Below are 27704 nucleotides of genomic sequence, written 5' to 3'. Positions count from 1 at the left end.
ACCCATCTAATTCTTTCCTCATGTTGGGAAAAAAAAAAAAAACAAACAAACCTATTTTTCCTAATTAACTTTAGAAATGAAAGATAAATCCTATTATTTCTTATTGTCTTGTGCAAATATGAAGCCAAGTGCAAGATAGCAGGGTCAATAAAAGCATCAGAGAACCATTCAGTGGAAACTTCCTTGCAGGGTGCTTGAAGTCAGCTAGTCTGAGATTCTAGCGAAGAAATGGTGTTGTGGAAATGCGGAAGTCAAAAAGGCTGAATTAAGGGCATATTTTATTCAAGTTCCATATGCTGTCTAAAATGAAACAACACTGGGAAATGAAAAAGGATAAACTGCTTTAATAAAAATAAAGATTTAATAATGTATAAAAATACTCACAATTTACTTTCAAATTTGAAGCTAATACCTATGTTTGAGTTTTCCTGGCAACAAATAAAAATGCCCAACATGGACAATTTCCAGGAAGTAGGAAAAGAAGCATGCCCACACAGAAAAGCCTGAATGCAAGCAGAATTTGAATTCAGAACAAACTATTCGGTACTGATCTTCTGGGGGGAGGTCAGTCACCGTGCTGGGTGCACCCCGGGATACCATCTCATTTAAGCGAGCCCCGACGCGCAGAGCAAAATGGCCATTAAAGGGCGAACGGCAGCTAGCGAAGACATAAGTGGTTAAAAGCCTCAATGGCCTTGCCACAAATTCCGGCGCAAACGGCCGGGTGTGATGAGACTCGCAGAAGGAGCCACCAAGCGGGTGGTGGGCCGACCAGTACTCTAGAAGCACGTTCACAGCTCGCGCACCCGGCAGCTGCGGTCCAAAATGGCACCGCTTCGCCGTCCGCTCCGCGCGTCCCCGACGGCCGCCGAGCTCGCGCGCCCTGCGGGGCGGGGTACCAGGGACGCAGCCGGGGACGCGCGCGGCCTCACAGCGGCTGCGCGCCTGCGCAAGGACGAGTGGCGGGGGCGGGCTTTGCCGAACGCTGAGCTGCAGCCGCCGAGCCGGACGTGTCCGCGAAGATGGCGGGCCGGGTGAGTGACGGCCCGGGAAGCTGAGGCTCGAGGTGGGGGCGCCGGGCTTGCGGGCGCTGCGAGACCGAGACAGCCCCAGGGGAGGAGGAGTGGGTCTGGGCAATGGGGCCCTGGAGGGCTGGGAGGTTAGAGCGGGCTTGAGTGGAGAAGGCGCGGTGTGGCAGGGGATTAGCCCTCCTGAGAAACTCCATCGCGCTCGAGGGGAGATGACCCCCTCGTTACTCGTCTTGGCTGCGCCTCCGTTCATCCTCCCTTCCCACCCCTTGGGGCTTGTTTCCCTAGTCCTCCAGGCAGCCACCGGGTCGTGGCCGGCCGAACCCTTTCTTACGGGCTCCGGGGGGTTTCTCCGCACCCCCTCGAGGGTGCTCCTTAGGGGGCGCCGCCGGAATGACTGCGGGCAGTCGGTCTGCTGCGTTCAGGCGAGGGGGTGGGAAGGATCCACAGGAACCCATGTCTGGTTCCTCACAAATAAAAGGTCTTGCGAAAGAAGAGGGGTGCTAACGACTTTTAGTGTTAAACCCAGGTCATCTGGGGAATCTGTCAACTGTCGGGTCACACAGGAACAGCTTTCGCCTGCAGTGGGAATGGATTTGGGGTGTCGCGTTTTGTTTTTATGAATGACAGTCGCTTCGAATGCAGCAGGATGTTGCTGTAGTTTCAGGGTTTTAAATTTTACTTCCTCCTTTCCCCTTGAGGATCGCCGGGTGGGATGGGTTTGGCGAGGAGAGATAGGGCTGGTTCAGTGCTGTATTGCAGTGTGCTTTAAGCTAAAAGCTCTCTGAGGGATGGGTTCTGCTCAGGGATTGTACTTGGTTATAAACCTGGGCATATTCACTGCGTCATTAGGGGCTAGGATGTGCTTGACTGATCCGTTTATACTAGAATATTTGAATAAGTTTGCACAGATTATACATACATGCAAATGCCCTATCCAGAGGGAATTGTAGGTCATGAGCTTGTAAAGTCAGAAGAGACGGTCAAGGCCATTTAGTTTGGCCTCTTTCTCTTCCTTTCCCAGATAGCCTCTCCTTTTATTTTAGCTTCTCCACTTAGATTCTTTTCCCTCCTCAGGAACCCCTTTCCTAAATAACAAAGCAACATATCTGTTCCTTCTTGACATGCTCAAGCTTTTCCTATCTTAAACCCTTCCTCCACCCCCACAGCTGTCACCTTTTCTCTTCCTACCTTACAGCAAGGCGTTTTGATAGAGTTGTCTATATTTATTGTCCCCCATTTGCTTACCACCTACTCACCTCTCTACCCACTGCAGTCTGATTTCTGGCTCTAGCATCCTGCTGAACCATGCCCTAAACCCAGCAGCATTTGACATTTTTGACCATTGCCTCTTTTTTTCTTTCTTTCTTTGTTTTTTTTTTTTTTTTTTTTTTTTTTTTTAAGACAGTCTTGCTCTGTCACCCAGGCTAGAGTGCAGTGGCGTCATAACTGCAACTACAAACTCTTGCGTTCAAGTGATCCTCCTGCCTCAGCCTTGCAATAGGTGGTGTACACCTGGCTAATGTTTTGCATTTTTAGTAGAGACAGGGTCTCATTCTTGCTCAGGCTGGTCTTGAACTCCTGAGCTCAACAGTCCTCCCACCTCAGCTTCCCGGAGTGCTAGGATTACAGGCACATGCTCGGCCTGCCTTATTGCCTCCTTAATGGAAAACACTCTTCTCATGGCTTCTGTGATGCCCTGCTCCTGTTTTGACTCATACCTCTTTTGCAGACTCACGCTCAGTTACCCTGTTATTCAATGCTGATATTTCTCACTCTCTATTTTCTGCTCAATCTCTTCTAAGCCCATAATCATAACTATCCATGTGCCAGTGATTCTTAATATTTTATCCCCAGTCCAGACCTGTCCTTTAAATTCTAGATAAATATGTCAAGCTGCCTTTTTTAAATCAGGGCTCCTCAAACTCAGCTTGTTCAAATCTGAACCCAGGATCATAGCCTAACTAGTAAAGATGCTCCTTATCTTATGATATTGCTAATTCCTGATAAATCTATTGTAAGTTGAAAATATGGTAAGTGAAAATGCATTTAATACACCAAACCTAATGAGTATCACAGCTTCGTCTAGCATACCTTAAACACTCAGGACACTTACATTAGCCTCCACTTGGGTAAAAACATCTCAGACATCTCAAACATCTCAATAAGATGTTGAATACCTCATGTAATTTACTGCATACTGTACTAAAAAATCAGTGGTTGTATAGGTACTCAAGTATAGTTTCGCCTGAATGCTTATTCATTTTGTACCATTGCAAATTGAAAAATGATAATCCAAACCCATTGCAAATCAGGGACCATCTGTACTTTTCCTGTTTCCTATCTCATTGAATGGCACTGTTACTGGAATTTCTCTGCCAGGTCCTTGGTCTCAGAAAATTGAAGAATGAATTCACAGACCATCATCAGGAGTAAGTGACAGGACAGATTTCATCCATCCAGTTATATAGACTGGAAACTGGGGCGATCACCCTTTATACCTCTTGTTTTCATTGTGTCCTCTACCCCCCCAGCAAAATTCATCGTGGAGTTACCCCACCCCTCCACACACACCAAAAAAGGTGTTTAATTAGGGCCAAAGAATCTGGCTTGAAGGCATTGTTGCTTTAAACTATATATACCCAAATCACTCACTATACTAGTGACATGTTCTGTCATTTTAATCTAAAAATCTCTCCAATCTGCTTACCTTTCTACATCTTAATTTCTATCTCCTGTTTGCAAGCTACTGTCATTTCTGCTCTGAACTATTGCAAGAAACTCCCAAGCGGTCTCCTTACTGCATTCTGGCCCACTTCCAATTTATTCTCCACATGGGTTGTTTCTTTCCAGGCCTATTACTACTTAAACCCCTCCTCAACAGCATCCCATTACTTTTGGGAGAAGACCAAATCCTTCACAAAGCCTCAAGGCTCTCTCTGGTTCTGCCCCTGCTTCTCTCCACTTACTCCCTTACTCTGTGCTCAGATTTTATAGTTTATAAGCCTTTCAATTCCTTGATCTTACAGTAGTTTCTCTTATCCTAAGATCTTTGCAAGTACTGTTTTCTTTCTTTGTAGTGTTCTGCCCCCATCCATTTACCTCTTACTCAAACATCACTCAGCTACTCTAAGAGAAGCCTGTTCTGACCCTGTAGTATAAGTCAGGATCCTCTGTTACATACTCTTGAAGAACTGTATTCTTTAGAGGTCTATCTTTTTGTCATTTCAAATGTATTGATGTTGTTACTTGCTTCTACCATGAGACTTTATCTTCTGCTAAAGCAGAGATATTCTGTTTAGTTATTTACTCATCCTCTGTGTTTTGCATACCTCCCAGGACAGAGGTGCTCAGTACCTTTTCGTTGAAAATGTATATAATACTTTGGTGATAGAGGTACATTACCCTAGTGCTGGCCCATTTTAACATCATTCAGGCTTTGTTAGATCTTTTTTATTTGGAATTCTGTATAATGTTTACATATAGAATATTATTTCCTTTTTTTTTTTTAAACAGTCTCACTATTTTGCCCTTGGTAGAGCGCTGTGGTGTCACAGCTCACAGCAACCTCAAACTCTTGGCCTTAAGTGATTCTCTTGCCTCAGCCTCCCAAGTAGCTAGTTGGGGTGGATTTGAACCCACCAGCCTCGGTGTATGCTGCTGGCGCTGTAACCACTGTGCTATGGGTGCTGAGCCCACATAGATATTATTTCTGTTGGTAAAGCTATATATATCTAACCACGTTTTTTTCCCATTGCTAGTTCCTCAGATATTTGAAGACAGGTTACATACGTCCTCAGATTTTCTATTTTGCAAGTTAACACCCCCAATTCCTCACGTATTCCAAACCTTTAATCATTTAGATTACCTTCCTTTGGAAATGCTCCGTTTTGTCAACCTTTTTTCTAAAATGTGCTAAGAATAGAACATGCTGGCTGGGCGTGGTGGCTCACACCTGTAGTCCCAGCGCTGTGGGAGGCCTGAGCTCAGAGGTTCAAGACCAGTATGAGCAGCAGTGAGCCAGAGTAAGACTCCGTCTCTACTAACATCAAAAACAGCCAGATGTTGTGGGCATCTGTAATCCCAGCTACTGGGGAGGCAACAGGACAGAGCATCGCCAGAGGAAGCATTAAAAAATAAAAAAAAAGGAAGAAAGAAAATGAACAACAACAAAAAAAAGAGTACTTCAAACGAAGAAGAATGATGAACAAGCAAGCTAAAATTAAAAATAAAAAAAGAAGAATAGAACATGCTAATCAGAGAATTTACTTTAACTATTGTTCTCTTGGGCCAGACATTACCATTATTAATAAGGCTAAAATCGTGTTAGCTGTTTTTCTGAAACAGAGTCTCACTTTGTTGCTCTTGGTAGAGTGCTGGGGCATCATAGCTCACAGCAACCTCAAACTCAAAGGCTTAAGTGATTCTCTTGCCTCAGCCTCCCTAGTAGCTGGGACTACAGGTGCCTGCCACAACGCCCGGCTACTTTTTTTAGAGACGAGGTCTCACTCTGGCTCAGGCTGGTCTTGAACCTGTGAGCTCAGGCAGTCCACCCACCTTGTCTTCCCAAGTGCTAGGATTATGGGCGTAGCCACTGCACTGGCCCTGTGTTAGCTTTTTTTTTCCACACTCATGGGTGTGAGCTTGTAGTCAGTTAAAACTCTCATATGCTTTTAAAATCAGCTTCCTTGTCCTCATTGTAGATATCATTCAATTATTTAAAATTCATTTTTTGGCTGGGCGCCCGTAGCTCAGTAGTAAGGGTGCTAGCCACATGCTCTAGGGCTGGTGGGTTCAAACCCGGCCCAGGCCTGCTAAACAATAACAATAAAATAGCCAGCTGTTGTGGCGGGTGCCTGTAGTCCCAGCTACTTGGGAGACCGAGGCAAGAGAATTGCTTGAGCCCAAGAGTTTGAGGTTGCTGTGATCTGTGATGCCACAGCACTCTACCGAGGGTGACAAAGTGAGACTCTGTCTCAATTTAAAAAAAAAAAAAAATTCATTTTTTGAGGTCAGGGCATGTTTGCTACTTATTAAAGATCTTCTTAATCCTTCGTGTTAGGAAACATAGTAGCTCTGTTCCAGTTTTGTTTCCTATGTAATAATCATGACTTATGTATCTATATTCAAGTCATTGATAAAGGGTAGACAGAATAAGACAAGGTGAGAAATAGCTCTTGAGCCTGTTGCTAGTCACCCTTCTCTAGACTGAAACTCATCAAAACACTTGGTACCAATGGTTAAGTGCCAATACATCTCATTTAATCCTGATAAAACAACTATAAGGAAGGTAGTGTTGTCTTTGTTTTGCTGAGGGGGAAAGAGACACATGGATAGTCAGTAACTTGTCAAATTCATGTAGCCAGCAAGAAGCAGAGTCAGGATTTGACCTTGGGTCAGTTTAATACTATTACTTAGTCTACCAGTTTAGTTGCAAGGATGTAATGAAGACCAGACTTACCTTACCTAGAACTTCTTAAACCCTGATGTCAATGTTTAATTGTCAAACTATTTTTAACTTTTTGGAATATCTGAACAACTTTGACTTATCTTTGATTGCCATTTCTTCTGAAAGCCTTAATTTTCTAGTAACTAATTGCTGATGTTTAGCAAATAAAGTTCACTTTCTTGCAATACTCTTAAAATAGATTATGAAATTTTCTTTTTTTGAGACAAAGTCTCAAGCTATTGCCCTGGGTAGAGTGCTATGGTGTCACCGCTTACAGCAACCTCAAACTCCTGGGCTCAAGCAATTCTCTTGCCTCAGCCTCCCAAGCAGCTGGGACTACAGGCGCCCGCCACAACGCCCGGCTATTTTTTGTTGTTGTTGCAGTTGTCATTGTTGTTTTAGCTGGCCCGGGCCAGTTTGAACTCACTGCCCTCTGTGTATGTGGCCGGCGTCCTGCCGACTGAGCTAGGGGCACCGCCGATTTTGAAATTTTCTTTTTGTAGGAGAAAACTTATTTCGAATTATTATTATATTGGTTAGTTTAGTTAATTTTGGTATTCTGACATTATCTTGTAAATGGCATTTACATTCACTATATAATTGGAGATCTTTTTTTATTATATCACTTGTTGTTGCCATTGTAACATTAGTAACCTGCATGTCTTATCCTTTGCTTTTTCTGGCCAATAAAACACCATGTTTGGGAAATTTGCTGAAGAATAAAATGTGTGACGTAGTTCAGTATATAACATCTAGGTCATCAGAATAGAATATACCACCACCTTCCTGCTACTGGAAAAGAAAAGAAAAGAAAAAGGTTTTCCATAGTGTCTGAACATTTTGTATTCTTTTTAAATTGCCAGAAATCTCCCTTACTGGAGATTCAACAGTACCTTTCCAAAAATACATGAAGTACATAACATCAATGCAAATAAAATCAATGGCTCTCTTTTTTCATAAGTCCTTAAACCTAGTTGAGGTAATCTGTTATGAAGAAATAGGAACAAGATGATGTTAAATAGGAACCTCAACTCTCTTAGGAGTTCAAAGGGCATATGTAGAAAAGTGTTAGGGGTAAATTATACTTCATCCAACTTTTTGACTAGGGCAGGCCAGATATTTGGTATGGGGGAGAGTTTTTTTTTTTTTGTTTTTTGTTTTTTTGAGACAGAATCTCACTCTGTCACCCTGGGTGGATTGTGGCATTATAGCTCACAGCAACCTTAGACTCTTGGGCTTAAACAATCCCTTTGCCTCATCCTGTTGGTAGCTGGCTACGGACACCCGCCACAATGCCTCCCTATTTTTAGAGATGGGGTCTGGCTCTTGCTCAGGCTGATCTCAAACTCCTGAACTCAAGCAATCTGTGCGTCTCAGCCTCTCAAAGAGCTAGGGTTACAGGCGTGAGCCACCACACCTGGTCTATTGGTTTTTTTTTTTTTTTTTTTAACGCTATGTCTATTGGTTTTTTGTTTGTTTGTTTGTAAAGTTCTGTGGCCTCAGCCTAGTTCATAGCAACCTCAAATTCTTGGGCTGGAGCAATCCTGCCTCAGCTTCCCCAGTAGCTGGGCTAGGCATATGCCGCACCATACTTGGCTAGTTTTTCTTTTTCTGTTTTTTTTTTTGAGACAGAGCCTCAAGCTGTCACCCTGGGTAGAGTGCTGTGGTGTCACAGCTCACAGCAACCTCTAATTCCTGGGCTTAAGTGATTCTCTTGCCTCAGTCTCCCAAGTAGCTGGGACTACAGGTGCCTGTCACAACACCTGGCTATTTTTTGGTTGTAGTTGTTGGCAGGCCCGGGCTGGATTCGAACCCTCCAGCTCTAGTGTATGTGCCTGGAGCCTTAGCCGCTTGAGCTACAGGTGCCGAGCCTTGGCTAATTTTTCTATGTGTTTTGTTTTGTTTTCAGTAGAGGCAGGGTCTCACTTTGCTCAGGCTGCTTGAACTGCTGAACTCAAGGGCTCTTCCTGCCTTGGCCTCACAGTGTGTTAGGATTGTAGGCAAGAGCCACTGTGCCTGTCCCAGTATCAGTATATTGAAGAAACTTTGTAGCCTTGTCTAGGAACCTAGCCACTTATAACATTTTATAGGTGAATGACATTACCAAATAACCAACCTTCAGATATAATTTTGGAACTCAGGCTGTAAACTAGGGATGGCCCATGTGTAGTACTATAAGTTAAAACAAATACTATAAAGTGGTAGTCCCATTTCCTAAATCAGAGTTTTGCTATCCAAAGCATATCAAGTTTTTGCAATCTTATATGTAGTAGCTATTGTTTTTGCATATCACTTTAGTGGAGATTTTTAAAAGTATTTTCGAATGCAATACATTAGAAAATAAAAATAAGGCAGCGCCTGTGGCTCAGTGAGCAGGGCGCCGGCTCCATATACCGAGGGTGCGGGTTCAAACCCAGCCCCGGCCAAACTGCAACCAAAAAATAGCCAGGCGTTGTGGCAGGCGCCAGTAGTCCCAGCTACTCGGGAGGCTGAGGCAAGAGAATCGCTTAAGCCCAGGAGTTGGAGGTTGCTGTGAGCTGTGTGAAGCCACGGCACTCTACTGAGGGCAATAAAGTGAAACTCTGTCTCTACAAAAAAAAAAAAAAAAAAAAGGAAAGAAAAATAAAATTGAATTATTTAAGATCCTGTTAGAGCTGCTTTTTTTTTTTTCCTTTGAGGTAAAATCTCACTCTCCTGCCCTTGGTAGAGTGCTATGGCATCATAGCTCACAGCAACCTTTGCATGGCATCATAGCACACAGCAACCTTACACTCGTGGGCTCAAGAGCTCCTTTTGCCTTAGCCTCCCTTGTAGCTGGAACTGCACAACACCCAGCTAGTTTTTCTATTTTTAGTAGAGATGAGGTTTTGCTTTTGCTCAGGCTGGTCTTGAGCTCCTGGGCTCAGGTGACCTGCCCACTTCAGCCTCCCAAAGTGCTAGGATTACAGGTGTGAGGCAGTGAACCACGATGCCTAGCCTCTTTTCTTTCTTTCTCTCTCTCCCTCCGCCCCCTTCTGTCTTTCTTTCTTTCAACTGAGTCTCACCCCATGGCTCTGGCTGAAGTGCCATGGCATCAGCCTAGCTCACAGCAACCTCCAGCTCTGGGGTTCAAGTGATCCTCCTGCCTCAACCTCCTTCCTCCGTGTCTGGGACTATAGGCACCAACCACAATGCCCAGCTATTTTATTTTTCTTTTTTTCAATATTGACAAAATTGCCTAGTGACAAATGACTATATGTGTCTGCAAGAGTTTCTTTAGGGTATATATTAGAGATAGAATTGCTGGGTGATGTTATAATCATCTTTACCTAGTTATACCAGTTTATAATCTCACTAGTAGTGTCCGAGTATCCATTATTCATATACTCTCCAATACTTAATATTACAGACATTTTAACTTACTATATATATATAAGAGAGAGAGAGAGAGAGAGAGAGACAGAGTCTCAAGCTGTTGCCCTGGGTAGAGTGCAGTGGTGTCACAGCTCACAGCAACCTCAAACTCTTGAACTTAAGCAATCCTCTTGTCTCAGCCTCCCAAGTAGCTGGAACTACAGGCACCACCATAACACCCAGCTATTTTTTGGTTGTAGTTGTTGTTTTTTGGGCCCTGGCTGGATTTAAACCTTCCAGCTCTGGTATATGGTGCTGGTGCCCTAGCCACTTAAGCTACAGGCGCCAAGTCTTAACTTACAATATTAATTGATATAAAATTCTCTCATGGTTCAAATTTGTATTTGTCCTGATTACTAATGAGATTGATAATTTTTCATATTGGTTATTGGAATTTCCTCTTCTTTGAATAACCTTTAAATATCCTTTATTCACATTTTCTGTTGGGCAGTTTGTACCGATTTATAGAGTTTGCTTTTTGTTTTGTTTTTGAGGGAGTAGGGTATGCTGTGGATTCTAATCCTTTGTTAGTTGCAGATAACTTTTCCCAGATGCAATGGATCTTTTCACATAGTTTATAGAGTTTTAGGTTTAGATTTCATTATAGTTATAATTATTCACTTTTTACCTTTATGATTTATGCTCTTGTGTGTTTTTCAAGAAATCTTTAACCATCCTGAAATTATAAAGAATTTCTTCCAAAATGTTTTAAATTTTGCTTTTCATAGTTTGGTGATTAATTCATCTGAAATTTATTTTTGTGTTGTAAATTATGAAGTTATTTTTATCTTTTCCATATTATAAACACTTCTCCCAGTATCATTTATTGAGTCCATTCTTTTTCTCCACTGGTTTATAATGTCACCTCTCTATTATATCCATTTCCCTTATGCAGGGTTCTGAGCCTGGACTCTATTCTGTTTCATAATTCTATTTGTCTGTATGTGTACAAATACCACTGTTGTAGTTGCCATAGCTTTAAAATTATTCTTGCTATCTCACAGGGTGAGCTGCTTCCTTGCTTTTCTTCATTTGGCATGTCTTAGCCTTTGCCCATATGAATTTTAGGAGCAACTTAATCCCACTTCCTTTTAAAAAAATGTGTATGCTCTTTGCCTTTTGCTATTGATTATCTACATTTTTTTTCCTTTTGTTTTACAAGGGCAGACACAAAGAGCTCTTCAATAAAATTCAGCTGAATGACTATAGGAAACATTTTCTTTTCCTTTTTTGACTTTAGACAAAAAGTGCTAATGATTTATCACAACTGTGCTCTATAGATTTGAAACCCAATGAATTGGCATCAGCTGTTTATGAGTAATGCAGGGTATTTTGGGCCTTTGCTAAATTCAGAATGAGGTGCTAAAGTGCTGGTGGGTTTGCATTAGCCTTGTAGATCTTCTGTAGAGAAGGAAATGGGATTATTAATTTCAGGGAAGAAATAAATTAAAGTCATTTTTGTAAACCAACATGTATTTAAAATTAGTAGACAATAAAGGCTATTTTGGGGCTTCACTGGTAGTTTATATATATATATTTTTTTTTTGTAGAGACAGTCTCACTTTACTGTTTTTAGTGTTATGTGCTGCTGAACAAACATTTTTGTAGTTTGATAAGCAATGAAAATAGCAATTATTTGTAATTCTGGATCTTCCAAAGAACCTTTGTGTTGCAGAATTTAAAAAACTTAGTTATTCTAGTTACTTTTCTCTAAGAAAATAATAGTGACAAAATTCTGTGAGATGATAGTACACTTCCCATTGTTTAGAATAGAGCCTGGTCTGGAGGTATTATTCAGTAAAGGATTGTTTTTTTTTGGCCGGGGCTGGGTTTGAACCCGCCACCTCTGGCATATGGGACCAGCGCCCTACTCCTTGAGCCACAGGTGCCGTCCTCAGTAAAGGATTTTTGAATGATTGAACAAGACGTTTATTTGATAAAGTGTCACTTCTGCCAGTGTTTGCAGTTTGAATTTTAATGTCAAATTTAATGTCATGTCAAGCTATTGAATAATCTGAGTCTGTGCTCCCCAACCCTCAGGCTGTGGACCAGTACCAGGGTACATGCAGGAGGTGAGCAGCAAGTGAGCAAGGGAAGCTTCTTTGGTATTTACAGCCGCTCCCCATTGCTCACATCTCCACCTGAGCTCTGCCTCCTGTCAAATAAGTGGGGTGAGGGAGGTTTGGGGATGATTCAAGCACATTACATTTATTGTGCACTTTATTTCTATTATTATTACATTGTAATATATAATGGAATAATTATGCAACTCACCATAATGCAGAATCAGTGGGAGCCCTCAGCTTGTTTTCCTACAACTTAGATGGTCCCATTCTGTATGTACAGCACTAGCATCACTGCCTGAGCACCTGTTTGGATCATTAGTATTGGATTCTCATGAGGAGTGCACAACCTAGAGCCCTTGGCCGTTTACAGTAGGGTTCACACTCCTGTAAACTCTAATGCAGCTGCTGATTCACCAGGAGGTGGCGCTCAGGCAGTGATGCGAGCAACAGGGAGCAGCTGTAAATACAGATGAAGCTTCACTGGCTTGCCGGCTGCTCACCTGCTGTGTGGCCCGGTTCCTCACAAGCCACGGACTGGTACCAGTCATGACCTGGAGGTTGGGTAGCACAGATTTATAAGACTTAAATAATATGATAAATATTTATCAATTTACAATAGATAAATATTGAACACCACACCCAAGTACAGATCTCTATAATCTCTGACCATAATGCAGGTAAATTGGAAATCAGCGACAACAAAATGGCTGAAAAATTGGAGTGAGGAAAAGATTTCTTAAACAGATTACAAATAACACTAAAGGAAAAATTTGTTTAATTAGGCTTCATTAAATTTTTTTTTTTCTTTTTTTTTTGAGACAAGGTCTCACTTTGTCGCCCTTGGTAGAGTGCTGTGACGTGAGCTCACCGCAACCTCAAACTCCTGGGCTCAAGCAATTCTCTTGCCTCAGCCTCCCAAGCAGCTGGGACTACAGGCACCCGCCACAACACCTGGCTATTTATTTATTTATTTATTTATTTTGGTTGTACCCTGTTTCCCCAAAAATAAGACAGTGTCTTATTTTAAGGTGTGCTCCCAAAGATGCGCTAGGTCTTATTTTCAGGGGACGTCTTATCTTTCCTGTAAGTAGGTCTTATTTTCGGAGGATGTCTTATTTTCGGGGAAACAGGGTAGTTGTTACTGTTGTTTGGCAGGCCCGGGCTAGATTCAAACCTGACAGGTCCAGGGTATGTGGCTGGTGTCCTAGCCGCTGAGCTACAGGCACCAAGTCCGAACTTCATTAAAATTAATGGGTTACCATAACAAAATACTATAGACTTAGTTGCTTAAACAACAGAAATTTATTTTCTCTCAGTTCTGGAGGCTGGAAATCTGAGTTTAGGGTGCTAGCAAAGTTAAGTTCTGATGAGGGATTTTTCTGGTATACACACAGCTTTCTTGTGGCTCATCTGATGGAGAGTCAGATCTCTCTTCCTTTCCTTCCTTTTCTCTTTCTTTCTTTCATCTTTTTTTTTTTTTTTTTTTTTGAGGCAAGATCTCACTCTGTTGCCCCAGGTAGCGTACAGTGGCTTCATCATAACACGCTACAACCTCAAACTCCTTGTTCCCTTGCTCCTCCTGACTAGCTGGGATTATAGGCATGTGCCACCACACCTGGTTAATTTTTTCTATTTTTTATTTTATTTTTATTTATTTATTTATTTTTGAGACAGAATCTCACTATGTTGTCCTCGGTAGTGGCTGTGGCATCATAGCTCACAGCAACCTCAAACTCTTGGGCTTAAGCGATTTTCTTGCCTCAGCCTCCCAAGTAGCTGGGACTACAGGCACCCGCCACAACACCCAGTTATTTTTTGGTTGTGGTTGTCATTGTTGTTTGGCAAGCCTGGGCTGGATTTGAACCTGCCAGCTCTGGTGTATGTGGCTGGCTCCCTAGCCTCTGAGCTACAGGCCCCACCAATTTTTTCTATTTTTTTTTTTTGCAGTTTTGGCTGGGGGCAGGTTTAAACCCACCACCTCTGGTATATGGGGCCGGTGCCCTACTCCTTGAACCACAGGCACCACCCAATTTTTTTCTATTTTTAATAGAGACAAGTTTCACTTTGGTCAGGCTGGTCTTGAGTCCCTGAGCTCAAGCAATCCTTCCACTTTGGCTTCCCAGAGTGCTAGGATTACAGGCATGAGCCACCATGCCTAGCTTCTTTTCTTTCTCTTACAAGGCCACAGTTCTCTTTCATGAGGGCCCTACTCTTATGACCTCATTTAACCTTAATTATTTTCCAAAGACTTTTTCTCCATAATAGTCAGAGTTGGGGCTGAGCTTCAATATATGAATTTGGAGACACAGTGCAGTCCATAGTAAACACCATTGAGAGAAAACAAAAGGAGTGGGAAAAGATATTTGAAATACATACAGTATATTTGATGAGGACCTTGTACCTAGATTGTATAAAGAACTACAAATCAGTAATGAAAAGAAAGGACAGAAAGCCAATAGAAAAATGGACAAAGGGCTGTGTGTGCTGACTTACACCTGTCATCCCATGACTTGGGAGGCTGAGGCAGGAGGATCACCTGAGGACAGGAGTTCAAGACCAGCCTGGACCACATAGTGAAACTCCATCTCTCAAATCTATAGGAAAAATTCAGCAGTGCCCATAGGGTAGGACACTGGCCACATACACTGAGGCTGGCAGGTTTGAACCCAGCTCTGGCCAGCTAAATAATAATGACAACTATAACAAAAAAGTAGCCAGGTGTTGTGGTGGGCACCTGTAGTCCCAGATACTTGGGAGGCTGAGGCAAGAGAATCACTTAAGCCCAAGAGTTTGAGATTGCTGTGAGCTGTGACACCCTGGCACTCTACTGAGGGGCGACATAGTAAGACTCTATCTCAAAAAAAAAAAGTAAATAAAAATTAAAACTATAGGAAAAATAGCCACACTTGATGGAGCACATTTGTAGTCCCAGCTACACAGAAGGCTGGGGCAGGAGAATCACTTGATCCCAGGAGTTCAAGGCTGCAGTGAGCTATGATCACACCACTGCACTTCAGCCTGGGCAACAGGGTGAGACTCAGTCTTTAAAAAAAAAAAAGGAAAAAGATTCAAATAGATATTTCACAAAGAACCTATCTTAACATATATTAAGTGCTCATCCTTATACTTGTCAGAGAGTACAAAGTTAAAATAAGCATACTGACAATAATTTTTCTTTCTTTCTTTTCTTTTTTTTTTTTTTGAGACAATCTTTCTTGCCCTGGGTAGAGTGCAGTGGTATCATCATAGCTTGCTGCAATCTCAAACTTCTGGCTCAAATGATCATTTTCCTCAGCCTCCTGAATAGCTGGGACTACAAGTCTGGCTATTTTTCTATTTTTAGTAGAGGTGGTTTTCCTCATGCTCAGGCTGGTCTTGAACTCCTGAGCTCAAGCAGTCCTTCTACCTCAGCCTCCCAGAGTACTAGGATTACAGGTGTAAGCCACAGCAACCTGGCTGAATACTGAAAATTATAAGCATTGGTGAGGATGTGGAGCAGCTGTAACTGTTATCCACTGTTGGTAGGGATGAAAATGAATGAGTACATTCTTTCTAGAAAACTATCAGAATTTCCTAAAACTAAGCATACAGCATGTATGCCTGTGATCCAGCAGTTTGACTCCTGGGGGTGGGAGAGGAAACATATCCAATAGAAATACACACTATACCAGATCAAACAGTTAAGTTTGCGAACTAATCCTAGAAAAAGTGCTACATACCTCAATGTTGAATGTCACTATAGTCACCTTCGAGGTACTCCCCTTGACCATCTGGTGACCATGGTGGTATTTAGCAATGAGGTATGTAGCACTTTTTCTAGGATGAGTTTGTGAACTTAATTGTCAGACCTCGTATAATGACAGCTCTGATGGCCATTCCAGGAAATGAGTTCTGAATGAGCTTTGAAAGTTAGACTAGGCATTGGCATCCGTTAATGGCTTCCCAGGGGGAGTACCTCAGAGGTGACTAGGGTGACATTCAGCATTGAGGTAGGCGGCATTTTTTTCTAGGATGAGTTTGTGAACTTAATTGTCTAACTTTGTATTATTCAAAAGACATGTACAAATATGTTATCACAACAGTATTTATAATAACCGAAAACTGGAAACGAATACGTAATGGTGGCATATTCATATAATTACATACTATAAAAGGCAATTAGAATGGGGCAGTGCCTGTGGCTCAAAGGAGTAGGGTGCCGGCTCCATATGCTGGAGGTGGTGGGTTCAAACCCAGCCCTGGCCAAAAACTGCAAAAAAAAAAGCAATTAGAACGAACCATTGCCATATGCAACATGGATAAGTCTTACAATCATAATGAAGGGGAGAAGTCAGATAAAAAAATACATGTATGATTACATTTTTATGAATTTTTCAAAGGCAGAACTAATCAATGATTTCTATCATCAAGACAGTAGTTATCTGTGGTTGGAGGTAGAGGGATGGTAATTAGGAGGGGGACAAGATGGGATGTTGGTAATACCTTCTTTCTTGACCTGGATGTTGGTTACCTTGGTGTGTTTAATTTCCAGATATTCATAGAGCCAAACACATACAAAGTATGTACTTTTCTGTATGTATGTTTTTCTTCAATAAAAACCTTGATTTAAAGAAACGATAATGTTCTTTTTGTTAAACTGGGTGATATGTACACAGTATTTGTTTCATGGTGTTTATATATTACCTATAAATATTTTATTTCTATTCAGTATTCAAAAAAACATGAAAATGGTCACTGCTTCATTGTTAATTTGAGCATCTCCTATGCTGAGCTCAGTGCCTGGGACATTATCGATACTTAGTAAATATTCATTACATGGAACAGAAGTAGGCTGGTAATTTCTTTTTGCCTTCCAACAGCCAATTTTTTTTTTTTTTTTTTTGCAGTTTTGGGCCAGGGCTGGGCTTGAACCCGCCACCTCCAGTATATGGGGCTGGCGCCTACACCCTGAGCCACAGGTGCCGCCCCCAACAGCCAATTTTTATAAATAATTATTTATTCTTTATAAATAATAAAATATGTTGGGGGGCGCCTGTGGCTCAAGGAGTAGGGCACCAGTCCCATATGCCAGAGGTGGTGGGTTCAAACCTAGCCTGGGCCAAAATCCAAAAAAATAAAATAAAATATGTAAGTAGTACCATTGTAGTGTGCTTATATTTTAGCAAGCTGAATTTATTAAATGAGAAACCTCAATATTACAAATACAACCATAAATTATTAGCGCCCTTATGTTTAATTGTAGTGGCTCAAATTAAAACCAGTCATTTAGATAAATGTAATGTGGACTTAACAATGTGAAGTCAAAAGATTATGCAGTTTTGCAGACATGAAATTTATTAGACCTTCTAATACTCTCCCGTGTCTCACTAGTTTTTCATTTGTTTCTGAACGGCTGGAGTCACAGCTGACCTTTTCCATTAAATCTCCCGTTCTTTCCTCTGCACCATGCTGCCTCTTACCTCTTTCTTGTCTTGCATTTCTACTTTCTGTTTTCTTGAGTGTCCTGATTCTTGTTGGCCTTGTAGTTTATTATTGGATGGTGGTGGGGCAGGGAGGCTGTAGGCCTTGGGTCTTTGTTCTGATTCCTTCTTCACAGATTTTTCTCTTTTCTCTTTCCCCTTCAAAATGTGTGTGCTAAAGTTTCATCATGTTGAAAGTTTCAGGATGTTGAAAATTAAAAAAACAAAACAAAACAGAAAAGTTTCACAAACATTTTGATTTAACATCTGTAGAAAACTTTTCAGAGTAAGAGCCGCTATGTCACTGAATACGAAGATCTTAAATGGCGTTTTACAGTTTTGAAAACACCTTCACAGATCTTTTCTTGTTAGATTCTTAGAGGAACCTTATGAGTTGGCACGCTCAAAATTCAGTTCAACAAACAAAATTCAACTAACAGAAAAACTCACAGCTAACTTCATATTTAATGGTGAAGAATGAAAGCTTTCCTCCTTAAGATCAGGAAAAAGAAAGATAATCTGCTCTCACTGCTTCTATCTAAGTAGGGGAGTTAAACAAGAAAAGGCAGTCTGTATCCTAAAGAAGTAAACTATCTCTATTTGCAGATGACATCTTACATACAGAAAAATCCTGAGGAATTTACCCTCCCCAAAGAAACTCATTGGTGCTAATAAATGAGTTCAGCAAAGTTAGAGGATACAAGTTCATTATTTAAAAATGAGTTGCACATCTATACACTAGCAATAAACAATCTGAATATAAAATTAAGAAAATGCCATTTGCACTAGCATAGGAAAGGATAAAATACTTATGAATAATGTTAGCCAAAGAAAGGCAAGACTTGTACACTGAAAACCGCAAAAGATGTTGAAGAAATTAAAGATCTAAGTAAGTGGAAATATGTCTTGTGTTTATGTATTTGAAGACTTAACATTAAGTTAGCAACATTCTCCACATTGATCTACAGATTCAGTGCAATCCCTATCAAAATTCAACTGTCATTTTCCTCAAAAATGGACAAGCCAATCTTATAATTTGTTTGAAATTGCAAAGCCATTTTGGCCACAACAATCTTGGGGAATAAAATGAAGATTCATACTTCCAACTTCAAAACTTAATGCAAAGCTATGGTAATCAAGATGGTGTGGCATTGGCATTAGGATAGTCATATAAACTAATGAAATCAAAACGAGAGTTCAGGTTCGGAAATAAACCATACATTTATTGTCAGTTGATTTTTGGCCAGGGTGCCAAGACCATTCAATGAGGAAAGAATAGTCTTTTGACAAATGGTGCTAGAACAACTGGATATCTACGTTTAAAAGAATCAATTTGGACTCCTACCTCACCACATGCCAAAATTGACTCGGAATGGATGAAAGCCTAAATCTGTTAAATTTTTAGTAGGAAGCATAGGTGAAAATCTGCATGACCTTGGATTAGGTGGTGCTCTTTTTTAGATACGACACAAAAGCACAAGCAAAGTGAAGACAACCCACAGCAAAGGAGAAAATATTTGCAAATTATATCTGATAAGTGTACATATATATTGCACAATGTATGAATACTAGTATATAATGTAGTATCCAGAATATGCAAAGAACACTTACAACCTAGCAGCAATAATCAACCCAATTTAAAAATGGGAAAAATATTTGAATAGACATTTCTCCAGAGAAGATGTACAAATGACCTATAAGCACATGCAAAGATGCTCAACATCGTAGTTATTGGGGAATTGCAGATCAAAACCACATTGAGAGATGCCACTTCACACTCACTAAGATGGCTATACTTATAAAACAAAAGGTTTTTTTGTTTGTTTTTGAGACAGAGTCTCACTTTATTGCCCCCGGTAGACTGGCATCATAGCTCACAGGAACCTCAAACTTTTGGGCTCAAGAGATTCTCTTGCCTCAGCTTCCTGAGTAGCTGGGACTATAGGCGCCTGCCACAATACCTGGCTACTTTTGGAGATGGGGTCTCAGCTCTGGCTCAGGCTGGTCTCAAACTCCTAAGCTTAGGCAGTCCACCCACCTTGGCCTCCCAGAGTGCTAGAATAATAGGCGTGAGCCACTGTGCCCGGACCTTACAAAGAATAAGTTTTGATGAAAAAGTAGAGAAATTGGAGCTCTCATTTATTTATTGCTGGTGGGAATGTAGAACAGTACGGCTATTGTGCAAAACATTTTGGCAGTTCCTCAAAAAAGCCATACGTAGAATGACCTAGCAATTCTACCCCAAGGTAGAACTCAAAACGTGTACATAGCAGCAGCGTCTGTAACAGTCAAAAAGTGGGAACAACCCAAATGTCCATTATCTGATGGACTGATAAACAAAATGTGGAATATCCAAGCAATGGGATGTTATTCAACCATAAAAGGAATAAAGTACCGTTGTTATGGTACAATATGGACAAATCTTGAAAATGCTAAATGAAAAACCAGTCACAAAAATGACAAATTTATGATTCAGTTTATATGAAATGGCTAGAATAGGCGAATTCATAGAGATAGAAGGTAGATTTGTGGTTACCAGGGAACAAAGGGAGGAGAGAATTGAGACTAACTTATAGTAGGCCTAGGATTTCCTTTTGGGTTAATAGAAGTTTTCTGGAATTAAACTGTGGTGGTAACTCTACAACATAGTGAATATATTAAAAATCACCGAAGTGTACTCTTTAAAATGATGAATTTTATGTCATATGAAATATATTTTAGAAAATATTAATAAAAATCCAATTAACATTTACTGCATATATACTATATGGCACAGGGGAGTCAGAACAGAATCTTATGGAGAAGTCAGGGTACTCCATTAAGTCTATTGCTAGGCAACTTGTAATAAGTAGTAATAAGACTGTTAAAGAAGCATGAACAAAGGAGATAATTCAATCTTACTAGGAACCAGAGAATTTTATAAACTTGACTTTGCATGTTGGGAAAGATTTTGTTAGAAGGAGTTTGGAGTAAAAGTTAAAAGGAGTTTGGAATAGGGAATTAAGGTAGAAAGGATAGTATGAGTGAAGGCTTGGAGTTTGGAATACGAAGTACATGGTGTTGAGGTAGGGTATTGAGGTAGATTAAGTAGGAAAATAAGGATAGGTCCTGCATCGAAGGAGAAAGGCCCAAGATTCAAGAGCACCAGGATGGGGCAGGGATCAAAACTATAGGGGAGAGATCCTTCTGCCTCTCACACAGCCTTAAGATGCTTCTGTGACATTAAGAGTATGAGTGCTGGCTGGGCGTAGTGGCTTAAGAAGTATAATCCTAGTATACTGGGAGGCCGAGGCAGGAGGATCACTTGAGCTTACGAGTTTAAGACCAGCCCCATCTCTACTAAAAACAGAAAAACTAGCCAGGCGTGATGGGTGCCTGTAGTCCCAGCTACTTGGGAGGCTGAGGCAAGAGGATCACTTGAGCCCAAGAATTTGAGGCTGCTTGAGCTAGGTTGACACCATGGCTCTTTAGCTGAGGACAACAGAGTGAGACTATGTCAAAAGAAAAAAAAGAAAAAGGCTGGGCATGGTGGCTCATAACTGTAATCCTAGCACTCTTGGGAGGCTGAGGCTGGTGGATTGCTTGAGCTCAGAGGTTCAAGGCCAGCTTGAGCAGGAGCAAGACTCTATCTCTACTAAAAGTAGAAAAACTAGCCAGACATGGTGGCACAGGCCTGTAGTGCCAGCTATTCAAAGAGGCTAAGGCAGGAGGATTGCTTGAGCCTAGGAGTTTGAGGTTACAGTGAGCTATGATGCCATGGCACTCTAGCATAGGGCAACAGAATGAGACTGTCTCAAAAAAGAAAATTCTACTGATCTGGTATACAGTAAGTGTTTAGTAAATGCTTTAAGGAAAAGAAATAAAAGAATATGAATGTTGTGATACTTAAATCTGACAAAACTAGACATTAAAATATGCCACACATGTTAATTAAAACATGGTGTTAGTACAGAAAACAATTAATGGAGTAGAACAACCAGACCAGAAATAGAACCACATACTCTTGAGAACTTAATATATGAGATTTGGAGTCACCAGGGAAAACTGGAAATCACTCACAGTGATGGTATTATGTTTTATATTTTGGTATGTTTCATTTAGTTTGCTTGCTATACTTTCTCTTTCTTTTTTTTTTTTTTTTAATTTGAGAAACAGAGTCTTGCTGTGTTGCCCAGACTGGAGTACATGATCATAGCTCACTGCAGCCTCGAACTCCTAGGTTCAAGTGATCCTTCCACCTTAGCCTTCCTGGTAGCCTGGATTATAGGAAGCCATTGTGCTTGGCTATTTTGTTACATTTTTTAAAAATCATGCTTGTAAAGTATAATTTAAATATATGTGTATGATCTTATGGTATTAACCTTTCCTTAATGCATTATGAGGATTTTGATAGTTATTTCTTAATTAAGTGGATAATGTTATAGTTTACATAATTACTTGAAATAGGAGTTTTATATTGCTCTTAATTTATCACTGATAAAATAATGCTGTAGGGAACAATTGTACATAAAAGTCTACTATATTTAAAATTATTTCGCTGAGACAAAGTTGATTTATTTATTTATTTATTTATTTTATTTTTTGCAGTTTTTAGCCGGGGCTGGGTTTGAACCCTCCACCTCCGGCATATGGGGCCCGCGCCCTACCCCTTTGAGCTACAGGCGCTGCCCAAGACAAAGTTTATTTATTGTAAAAACAGTTCCAAAATTCAGAATTATAAATAATGAAGATGTTTCCCTGACATTTTCTTGTAGCACTGGTAGCCACTGTTAACAGTAGTGTATATTTGTTTTAGTAAAGACAAAAAACAAACAAACAAACTTACTCTGCGTACTGTTTTGTAACTTTTTAAACACCTAACACTGTATTGTGGGTATTTTGCCTTGTCAGTACATACAGAGGTACTTTTAAATGGCTCCATAGTTGTCATTCTTTTAACCATGCCCCTATTTTATGACATTAGTTTAGGTCTAGGTTGTATGATTTTTTTCTAATACAAATAATTCTTTATTGACTCTATGGCAGTTATAATAATAGCTATGATTTATTAGGTATTTATTCTGTATCAGGTGTATGAGGACTGTTTCAGTTTACCCTCACTGTTGTGTAGATGTGGGTGGGAGCGCATTTCTTCCTACTGTCTCATGTTTTCATTTGTACCCACAGAGAGGATAGAACTTTCTTGCCTCTTAAGAGAGAGAGAAAAACAATTTCTTACTCTTCTTTTTATTCATTTATTACTGTTTTCTTGGTAAAGACAAGGTCTTACTCTGTTGCCCAGGCTGATGTTAAACTGCTGGTCTCGAGTGATCCTTCCTGCTCGGCCTCCCAAAGTGCTAGGATTACAGGCATGAGCCACCACTCCTGGCCTAATAATCTCTTACTCTTACACCTACTTAGGACCCTAATCTGAGGGTCACTATGGGATATTCATGCTGGAAGGAGTTGTAGGTTTTAGCCTCCCTCTTTTACTTCTTGTGTCCACCTGGCATGCCAATATGGTCAGCATCCTTGAACTGACCTTTCAGAGGGAGATCTCTCCATTCTCCTAGTTCTCTGTTATTCCCACAGCCAGAATGAAGACTGCTTCGGGAGCAGACTAAGGTTCTGCAGACCTAGCTCTCTCTTTTCCAATTGGTGTTCCTCAGTATGCATGGGTGTGGGGCCTCATTTTGGCAAAGTACCTAAACTACATTTTTCAATTTCAGCATTTATTCCATCTTTGCAATGGGAATTACTAGAGATTTTCCAGACATTAAAAAAATCAAGATATTATTTCTCAATTTTATTGAGGTATAACTTATATGAAATAAAATGTAGTCGAGATATATAATATTTCCATTGCAAAAACTTCCCTCCTGATTTCTTCACTGTCAATTTTATAACCTGCCTCGGGCAACCACTGATTTTTTTTTTATTTGTATGGATTAAATTTGCTTCCTCTAGAATTCCATCTACATGCAAGATGAATAATGTAAGATAAGTTCATTTTTATTGTGTGTGTGTCTGACTTCTTCACTCAGCATTGTTTTTGAGATTCTCCCATGTTACATGTATCAGTAGTTTCTTTTTAATTGCTGAATAATATTTATGGTATGGTCATACCACAGTTTGTTTATCCATTTATCTTTTGGTGGACATTTGTGGTGTTTCTAGTTTTTGGTTATAATGAATACAGCTGCTAGGAACATTTTCGTACTGGTCTCTTTTATGAGATATTTCTCTTGACTAAAAACCTAGGTATCCACTTGCTGGGTTATGGCAGCGGTTCTCAACCTGTGGGTCGCGACCCATTTGTAACAAAGAAAATACACTGCGGCATTAGGAAGGTTGAGAACCACTGCTTTATAGGAAACTGCATCACATCTTTGCCAACATTTAATCTTGTTGGCATTTTACATTTTTCTTTGAAAATTTTATTTTCCAAAATACCAAATGGGAATTTATTTTTTTCAATATAAACTTATAAAGGAATTTTAAGGACCTAAGGGATAACAGGAGGTTCATCTGTGTGAATAGTTACTGGTCTGAGATAGAGACTATCAAGGGTCCTTGAGAGATAACTAGAAAACTTTTGGAAAAGACTTACAAGTTTAACTTATTTCTACCCAATCACTTCTAGTCCCACATGACTTAAGAATTTTAATAGAAGTTATTATTGTAAGAATTCAGAGCACTGAGGGATTCCGTAGGCCTACAGAAGGGTATCACAGATAGCCTTTCTTGCTGTGCTTTAAGCTAGCACTATCCAGTGAAACTTTCTGCATATTAGAACTGCACTATTCACTAACCACTAGACATATGTGACTATTAAAATTAATTAAAATTAAATCCCCCCAATTTTTTTGATGAAGAGAAACAAATTCTCTTTCTGCACTTTGAAGGCTCTCAGATATGTAATGATATAATTATAACACTAAGGTTTCTATTAAAGGCTGGTTGAAATTTTCATTCTTTGGAGTAGCAATGAGTTTATGATTTTTGACATTTTACATTAATATAATGAAGAAATTTCTACAGCCTAAAGACAGTTAAATGTTCCAGTAACTCAGACAACTGAGTTCATATAAAACTACCTATCAATTTTGTATTTTTGTTTTGTAATAGCTGCATAGACCTAGTGGTTGGCTTTTATTATTGTTCCCTAGAGGCAAGGTCAAAGTTAGAAAAATTGTGGAATTTTCCCTTGGCATTACTGTGATGACTAGATAGCTGCTATTTATAGGGACTTGTACTTTGTTGAAAAAAATGAGATACCCTGCTTAGCTTCTCATAAAAACACAGATGCTTCCCGATTCCAGTAGGGAGCCTTTTGCTCACAGCATCTGTTTTACTTGGCCAGCCAGATGACTTCTGCAGATTTTTCTACTCTTTTTTGAAGGACACTTGACAGGTAAACAAATTTATAAATGAAAAGGTTAACTTTGTATTTTGTAAATCTTTTATTACTTTGGCTATATCAGTTCTGTGTTTTGAACTATTAGATCTTTTTAGCTCAGTTGTGACTATCACTCCTAAATAACCTTGAGATTGTCAATTTTTGTGTACGTGTTTTTTGGATTGTTCATTCTGCAGCTGAGACAAATTTATATTGATCTGTAAATTTACATGTTCAACAAATGTGTGCTGGGCCCTTGTACTAACCCTGGCAGCTACAGGCATGAGCAAGTCTGAATCCTTGAGAAGCTCATTGTCTGATATGTGGTGCAAACATGTAAACAGACAGTAAAATTGTACTCAGGGGCTTCCATTAGAAATTTATTTTATCAGCTTAATGGAGAGGGGTGAGTGTCAGAAAGGCCTCCTAGGAGAAGTAATGTCTAAGCTGAGAATTGCAAATGAGTAGGAGTTGGCCAGGCCAGGGGCACAGGATTAAGAGGGAGAGAATATAAAGAAACTTGCAGGTGAAAGAGACCCTGGGAACATAGGAAACCAAAAAGTTCAGTACATTTTTGTCAGATCACTGGTCAAGCTGTGATCTTGGGCAAAATGCTGTCTCGTTCAGAAAGTGGACATGTGTCCTAGACTTTGTTAGTCCCATGTGCTAAATTAGTGACTTCCTAACATTTGATAGTGAATCCCAGAAGTAAAAAAAAAATTTTATGTACCCCCAACATATATCCATATTGTATATAAGTAATAGATGGTACAAATAGTTTATATATAGTAAAACATACCCAAAAAAGGATGAGCTAAAGATGAAGTATAGGCTTGGCGCCTGTGGCTCAAGCAGCTAAGGTACCAGCCACATACACCTGAGCTGGCGGGTTCAAATCCAGCCTGGGCCCACCAAACAACAATGATGGCCGCAACCAAAAAATAGCCAGGTGTTGTGGCGGGCGCCTGTAGTCCCAGCTGCTTGGGAGGCGGAGGCAGGAGAATTGCTTAAGCCCAGGAGTTGGAGGTTGCTGTGAGCTGTGATGCTATGGCACTCTACCCAGGGCGACAGCTTGAGTCTCTGTCTCAAAAAAAAAAAAAAATAATAATAATAAAATAAAGATGAAGTGTATATGTCTTGTAATATTTTATTAATATGGAAAGCAAAGCAGTAGTACATCATTATTCTTTAAAATCTTGGTTTAACATTTTGTGATACAACTGTTCAGAGGGCTGTTTCCAAACGCATTTTATTTTGGTATTTGATTTTTTTTTTTTTTTTTGAGACAGAGTCTCAAGCTGTTGCCCTGGGTAGATTGCTGCAGTGTCATAGCTCACAGCAACCTCGAACTCTTGGGCTCAAGCAGTTCTCTTGCCTCAGCCTCTCTTGATATTGGATTTTTTTTTTTTTTTTTTTTTTTGTAGAGACAGAGTCTTACTTTATCGCCCTCGGTAGAGTGTCGTGGCTTCACACAGCTCACAGCAACCTCCAACTCCTGGGCCTAAGCGATTCTCTTGCCTCAGCCTCCCGAGTAGCTGGGACTACAGGCACCCGCCACAACGCCCCAGCTATTTTTTGGTTGCAGTTTGGCCGGGGCCGGGTTTGAACCCGCCACCCTTGGTATATGGGGCTGGCGCCCTACCAACTGAGCCACAGGCGCCGCCCTTGATATTGGATTTTAATGGCAGTCAAACCTTGGATGAAATGGGGGAATTTAGCTGTACTTTCAAAATCATACTTCTTTTTTCCCCAAAATTTAACCACTGTTTATGAAAACCTTTTATTGAAATGTGGTTGTAAATTTCCATCTGCCCACTAATTTTTCTTGCAGATTAATCCAAATGTTTTGTAGTTTAATAGTGCTAATAAGTGGGTTTTTAAAAAAAAGTCACTGAAAATCTTCATTTGGATTTTTTTTTTGTTTGTTTGTTTTTGGCTGGGGCTGGGTTTGAACCCGCCACCTCCGGCATATGGGACCGGCGCCCTACCCTTGAGCCACAGGTGCCACCCTGGATTTTTTTTTTTAATGTTAGACTTTGTTTCTAACTCTTTAAAACATGTAGACTTGAGTTTTTGGAGTTTTTCTTTGTTTTTAAATAATACATTGTTTTCAATAGCAGAATCAATTAGTGATAGAAATGTTTCCAAATATTCAGTTTTGAAATGCTGTATTCATTAGAACAAGACATTTTTTCCCTGGGAAAGCAGAAAAAGATTGTAACATGTTGTTAAAACGTTTTCATATTATAGGGGCAGAGTGAGGTTTGTTTTTGTTTTTAGTATCTTCATGGTAAAATACTACTTATAACCTCTTCAGCAATGTTTAGCAAGTTTGTAGCCCTAGTCTTTTTTATGACGTTTCTGTATTTAACAGATCTTTTATGTACTTACCTTGTGGATACCAGTGAGTCTCCATATGGTTTAAAGAAAGAAAAAGATTTTGTTTTGAGGTTTTTTTTCTTTTTGAGGCAGAATCTAACTCTGTCACCCTGGAAGAGTGCTATGGTGTCATCATAGCTCATGGCAACCTCAAACTCTTGGGCTTGAGCAATCTTCTTGCCTCAGCCTCCCAAGTAGCTGGGACTACAGGTGCCTACAATGCCCAGCTAATTTTTCTGTTTTTAATAGAAACAGGGTCTTGTTCTTGTTCAGGCTGGTCTTGAACTCCTAAACTCAAGCAGTCCACCCACTTCTGCTTCCCAGAATGCTAGGATTATAGATGTGAGCTACTGCCCAGCAAAAGAAAAAGGTTTTGATGGCTGCTTCCTATCTCTTTATAGAGTATAGAAAGATTTTTTTTGTTGTAAAGGTCCTGAGTTTTTTTCAGCGGTTCTCAGCCTGTGGGTCATGACCCACAGGAACTGTATTAAAGGGCCATGGCATTAGGAAGGTTGAGAACCACTGGTTTAGATACAGGGTCTTGCTCTGTTG

The 27704-nt window shown here is 40.3% G+C and overlaps 1 protein-coding gene across 1 annotated transcript in view; it reads left to right on the top strand.

Moving 5' to 3' along the window:
• Positions 1-933: 933 nt before the first annotated feature.
• NSF (N-ethylmaleimide sensitive factor, vesicle fusing ATPase) overlaps positions 934-27704 on the top strand; it is a 145849-nt gene continuing 119078 nt past the window's right edge. Inside the window, exon 1 of the mRNA XM_053567778.1 lies at positions 934-1034. Coding sequence (XP_053423753.1) covers positions 1023-1034 — 12 coding nt within the window. The 5' untranslated portion in view covers positions 934-1022. The remainder of the gene's footprint in view (positions 1035-27704) is intronic.

Source organism: Nycticebus coucang, chromosome 18, assembly GCF_027406575.1.
Source record: "Nycticebus coucang isolate mNycCou1 chromosome 18, mNycCou1.pri, whole genome shotgun sequence".
NCBI lineage: Eukaryota > Metazoa > Chordata > Mammalia > Primates > Lorisidae > Nycticebus > Nycticebus coucang.
This window is presented reverse-complemented; position numbering and strand designations above follow the sequence as displayed.